The sequence below is a fragment of the Musa acuminata genome, chromosome BXJ1-8 (genome assembly GCF_036884655.1).
Source record: "Musa acuminata AAA Group cultivar baxijiao chromosome BXJ1-8, Cavendish_Baxijiao_AAA, whole genome shotgun sequence".
Taxonomy (NCBI): Eukaryota; Viridiplantae; Streptophyta; class Magnoliopsida; order Zingiberales; family Musaceae; genus Musa; species Musa acuminata.
Window position 1 is genome coordinate 18,669,619 of NC_088334.1, and position 5,382 is coordinate 18,675,000.

General features: G+C 36.7%; 2 protein-coding genes across 2 annotated transcripts; one reads left to right on the forward strand and one right to left on the reverse strand.

The window, feature by feature from the left end:
- Positions 1–1,236: 1,236 nt before the first annotated feature.
- On the forward strand, positions 1,237–2,074 carry LOC135589031 (abscisic stress-ripening protein 5-like). Its single transcript, XM_065081350.1, has 2 exons — positions 1,237–1,638; positions 1,714–2,074. Exons 1-2 carry the CDS (start codon positions 1,264–1,266, stop codon positions 1,894–1,896), a joined length of 558 nt encoding a protein of 185 aa, XP_064937422.1. The 5' UTR covers positions 1,237–1,263; the 3' UTR covers positions 1,897–2,074.
- Positions 2,075–3,327: 1,253 nt separating this feature from the next.
- Positions 3,328–4,439, reverse strand: LOC108953553 (uncharacterized). Its single transcript, XM_018830015.2, has 2 exons — positions 4,217–4,439; positions 3,328–3,741 (listed from the first exon to the last, which is right to left on the reverse strand). The coding sequence occupies exons 1-2, from the start codon at positions 4,388–4,390 to the stop codon at positions 3,328–3,330; spliced, it is 588 nt and encodes a 195-aa protein (XP_018685560.2). The 5' UTR covers positions 4,391–4,439.
- Between the last annotated feature and the right edge of the window lie 943 nt (positions 4,440–5,382).

A 5,382-nucleotide genomic window follows, 5' to 3' on the forward strand; every position in this document is an offset into this window, starting at 1 on the left:
ATCTTTTCATAACAGCTTAAGTTTTATAGAATTACTGGTTATCCGATTCAAAAATTTTTATCATGATGTCATAGCAGATCACGAGTTCAAAATTATATTCGTGTTTCTTTATTTCATCTAATATTTAATTGGTATAATGTTAATTGGGTTGCATCATGTGCTTGGGATGAACACTCATCATCCAATTATAAATCTATCAATCATCTTTGTGTCTGAGAATGTATTCATCGATGGAGAAGAATCAGAATTCCAATCTTGGCGCAATGTCTTTATCGACATCCAGCTTTAATGGAGGAAACATTCCATCTCGATGATGAGATTCTTGTCGCCGCATTTGTGCTCCAATATCATCAACAAACGATGCTTTCTCCTCGTTTCCCATGTCAAAGTGCATCATAAGTTCTGATCCCGCCGACCTCCCATTGTTATAGTGGTTGGTGGTGGGTGGTCCTCCATGCACATTCCAAAGCCCATTAGTAAAGCAAAAGAATAATAATGCCTTTTTATAATCAAGACAAAAATGTAGTGAATTAAATTATAAAATTCTCTAAAATCAATAAAAATATAAAAACATATGGAGTAACTATTTATGTCATTTAATTCTAAGGTTAATTCAATAACTTTTTAGGTTTTACACTCATCAATAAACTATGTTATATTCGATTACATAATCAAGTATAGTACAATTAATTTATATATATATATATATATATATATATATATATATATATATATATATATATATATATATATATATATATGTTCGAATAATTTTGATATTGTCTCAAAATTAATAATAGGGGAAATGATTAAATAAAAAAAAAGAAGAAACACTCAGTACATGCATTAATACGAAGTCAATAAGAGATTAATTCACCAAGTTTGATCATAGAATCCATGTTCATTACATTGGTTGGCAGTGAGACCTTAGAAGATTTTACTAAGAACTATAAATTAATATTAAAATATCCTCAATCGATTTTAAATAATTGGAACACCATGGTTTATCGCCACTAAAAGTCAAATTATTCTCCGTGAGGTCTTGTGGTTTTTAATATATCCTTATAATTTTAATATACTTCTCATATAGACGGGGAATCAGATTCATGACCATATCGAGATCGTCACCGTCCATCACCTTTAACCCCATGAAAATATCTCCTTATACGTGGAGTGCTCCCATTGGCTGCTCTCTCCTATATATATATTCTTCAAGGCCCGTCGTTCTGTAATCAATGACCCGTTGATTGATCCTCGCAACTGATGGCCGAGGAGAAGCACCACCACCACCACTTCTTTCACCACCACAAGAACGAGGAGGATGAGAAGCCCGCCGAGGAGGTGATCTACTCTCACACCGCCTACACCAGCGGCGGCGGCGTTTACGCTGCTGATGATGCTTACACTGGCGGCGAGTTCTCGACTGGCTACGGGCAGACCGCCGGTGGAGCTTATGCCGACGATGCAGATTCTGCCGGCAGCGGATATGCCACTGGTTACTCCCAGACAGCCGAGGAAGCGATGGTGACGGAGTCGTCCATCGACGAGTACGACAAGTATAAGAAGGAGGAGAAGCAGCACAAGCACAAGGAGCACGTCGGCGAGATGGGCGCCCTCGCCGCCGGTGCCTTCGCATTGGTAACTCCATCCTTATCTTTTGCACATCATTCATAGCTTTGGATTCGATCTTATGGAGATGCATGACGAGTGCAGTACGAGAAGCACGAGGCGAACAAGGACCCGGAGCACGCGCACAGGCACAAGATAGAGGAGGAGATCGCTGCCGCGGTTGCAGTGGGCGGCGGAGGGTACGCCTTTCACGAGCACCACGAGAAGAAGGAAGCCAAGGAAGAGACCAAAGAGGCTCACGAGAAAAAGCACCATCATTTCTTCTAAGAGCTCATGACACCATGGATGTTTAGCCACCACAGTCCTTGTGTGTTACGCCTCTTTCTCACTCTCTCGGTTACACCGAGTTGTCTGTGTGTGACCTTCTATATGTGTTACATGTTTGCTATAAACCTGTTTTATGATTATATGTTTCCTTGTCATAATATACAACTTTATGCGTTTATTTTCTTGTGTTAATCCAAAGAAATATGTGTAATTGTTTCTTTGTTGGTCAAAATGTTTGTGTGCAAATTGAGAACAATGTCAATCTCTTTTCTCAAATCTTGTAACTCAATCGAGAACCTAAGGTTTAGATGTGTGTTATACAATTTAATTGTGTATGATTCTTGAGTATTATTTTAATTTAATTGAATTGAGCATTATTTTAATTTAATTTCTTCTAAGAGCCTATCGAACACACGATTTAATTGAATTGTGTGTTATACCTCTTTTTCTCTCTATGAGTTACACCTAAATAAGAGTTGGTCTGTTTGTGACCTTCTCTATGTGTTGCCATATTTGTTATAAACTTATTTTATGATTACATGTTTCGTTATCTTAATACACAATTTTATGTGTTTGTTTCCTTGTATTAATCTAAAGAAATATGTATAATTATTTTTTGTTGGTCAAAATATTTTTGCACAAATTAAGAATAATATTAATCTTTTTTTTTCTCAAAAACTCAATCCGGCACCCAAAAAGGTTTAGAGCATACTATAGAGTTTAACTCTAAATGATTGCATATGATTTTTGAACTATATAAATTGAGCATTATTTTTTCTTTCTTTCTTTCTTTTAATTAAAGGTGCCTACTGACTTTATTTTTATCATAAGGCGCTTCTATTTTGAAAATATCAAAAATATTATTTCGATGCAAATATTGCAAAATCTATTTAAAAACACTGTAAATATCCCAAATAAATTTTTAATCTCAGTCAGACTAATTATAAGTCTAAAAATTTGATGTTATAATAATTTATAAATAATTTCAATCAAAGAGACATAAAATATGATGTCACTTATAATATTTTTTAAATGGTTTTATAGTATTTTTGGCTATAAAATAGTAATAATTACAATCAAAGAGGCAATTGTGACTTTTTCTTCCCTCTTCTTATGCCAAGAATTTTGAAGATGTTGGAAAGACTGGGAGTTCTCTCGCGTCCCAACTCTGTTACATTCTGTGGCACTTTTGTTCGAGAAGTTGTGTGTTTTGGAGGGGATGATGAAAAAGGACTCAGCAAGATGCATCTGATTAATAGAATTTTGGTATGGAGGAATAGGCATGAGAGAGTGCTTTTCCAATGTAATCAATCAATCAAAGATGTAGTTCAGGGAGGATACGACTGGACATTCGACATAGATGATGACATACAGAAGCTACACACTAGAGCACACTTGGGAGGTAAGAACCTGATCATCCGATGTTGGGCTTCAAGTCTTGTTTAGCAAGTTGTTGTATGCATTAAACAGGGCGCTAAACACATCTCCCTTCTTCTCTTCGGCAGCTGGACCTTCTTTAGGAATAGATTCCACTGGCTCCACCTCGGCAATCTGGTCTGAGGGCTTGTTTACTTGTGAATCCGATGGTTCCACATCTCCAACGCTTTCTTCAGAATTTGTTGGCGGAGAAGGTACCGAGGTCTTCAGCGGTGTGACATTTGCGATGGCTTCCTCAGGTTCCGATTCAAAGATTTCGACGAGTTGTTCTTCTGTTCCATCTTCTTCTACTGCTTCATCCATTTCATTGTGCTCGATCACTTCTTCCTTCACTTGCACTGTTTCGGGTGCAGCAGTCTCCGACACAACATGCTTATCGGTCTCGGTGGGTTCAGTAATCTCTTCAGTCTGCAGGTCCCAATCGAGCCAATCTTAATTAGCATGAATACCAAAGTCAAACTAGTTTTTTGTGGACTCCATTAGTCACTCGGCATATCTAACTTTGTCGCTCGCTATGACTAGAAAAAAAAAGCATTTGCAAGCTTCAAATTGTAATTGCCATCCACACTTTGTCGCTCACTATGACTAGACTTTGTATGTTTCCTTGCATGAAAGCTTCCAAATCAGGGGGGGGGTTCTTCTTGATTAAGTCACACAGATAATTTACGATGGATGGATGCAGGCACTGAAACACCGACATCAACTAGCAAGTGGCGATCATAGTCTTAGGACTAATTTAGTTGGTTGCATCCACTTCCCTCCCACTATGCAGCTGAATCCATCGATACTCATAACAGTCTCAAGATATAAAATATAACCAAATGTCATAAAAGTTTGCAGCTATTTTGTGTGCATCATATGAGAAGAAGACTGCGACACGCACCTCGAACAAGTCACCCAGCGACTTCTGCCCGTTCTTATCCTCCGTCCCTTGTTTGGTGTCCTGCTCCTCCTCCTTCCGGGCATCTTCCACCTCGGAACCGCGCGGCGAGGGCGGCTGCTCCAGCGGCAGGGGTGCGTCCCCCTGCGCCATCGGCTTCGTGGCGCACGCTCCCATGGTTCTCTCTTGCTAGCTCGCTCGTGCGCCCGTTGCCTGCCGCCCTGCTTCCGGAAGGGGGGGGGAGGAAAATGGAAGGAAGCCGAGGCAATATAACGACGGGGCGCGAACTGACGCTGCCATGCCGACGTTCCTTCTGCGCCGCAGGTTAAATATAGACTGCATGTTAGCTATTCCGACGTTTGTTCCGCAGCGCAGAATATATATATATATATATATATATGGAAAGACGTATTTAGCAGCGGTTATAAATATAGATGAGAATGTTGAATTTAGTGATTTTAAAATTTATTGAATCCTTAGCAAATAGATATAATAAATCCATCATTATAAAAATAGTAATTTTAACTATAAATTTATCGGATAAGACCTTAAATCTTTAATTTATGATGAGTGAATCTAATACATCCTACCCGTCTTTTTTTCCAAAGCATCTTTGTGGACTACAATGATGGGTTTTTGTTTATTCTCTACTTTTTAAAAATTATTATTATTACTATTATTATTATTATTATTATTATTATTATTATTATTATAAATATATAGTTTTCAATATTATAATACAAAAGCATTCATTAATATCTAAAATTTAAACCAAAATATAATGCCGTATTTTTCATTTAATTTTTTAATTTTCTCAACAATAGACGCATAAATTATTATGGAAATACAAACTTAGACATTTCTAATTAAACTAAAAACCAATTATGTGTGTTTTTCACTTTTTAAACAGATATTGTTATTGTATAAGCACAAATTAATTCAATAATGATAACAAATAAAACCAAAAGATAGCTTATCTATGCTAAAGGAATAAATAAATAAAAAAAAGCTAAGAGATTTCATATGGTGTGAAAATTGAAGGTAATATCCATGATATACTTATGAAAAAAAGTCTGATTATATAAAAATTTTGTCGTTGATTGATTTTAATCTATTTTAACTAACTAAGATGTTAAAGAAAATCAACCTTAATTAGATGTGGTTTAGAT

What these genes read in the sequence shown, in the direction of transcription:
- LOC135589031 (XM_065081350.1), top strand. Translation starts at nt 1,264, where the DNA reads ATGGCCGAGGAGAAGCACCACCACCACCACTTCTTTCACCACCACAAG. An exon ending in CCGCCGGTGCCTTCGCATTG is followed by an intron (nt 1,639 to 1,713) that starts GTAACTCCATCC and finishes TGACGAGTGCAG; the next exon opens with TACGAGAAGCACGAGGCGAA.
- LOC108953553 (XM_018830015.2), bottom strand. Translation starts at nt 4,390, where the DNA reads ATGGGAGCGTGCGCCACGAAGCCGATGGCGCAGGGGGACGCACCCCTG. An exon ending in CGCTGGGTGACTTGTTCGAG is followed by an intron (nt 3,742 to 4,216) that starts GTGCGTGTCGCA and finishes TGGGACCTGCAG; the next exon opens with ACTGAAGAGATTACTGAACC.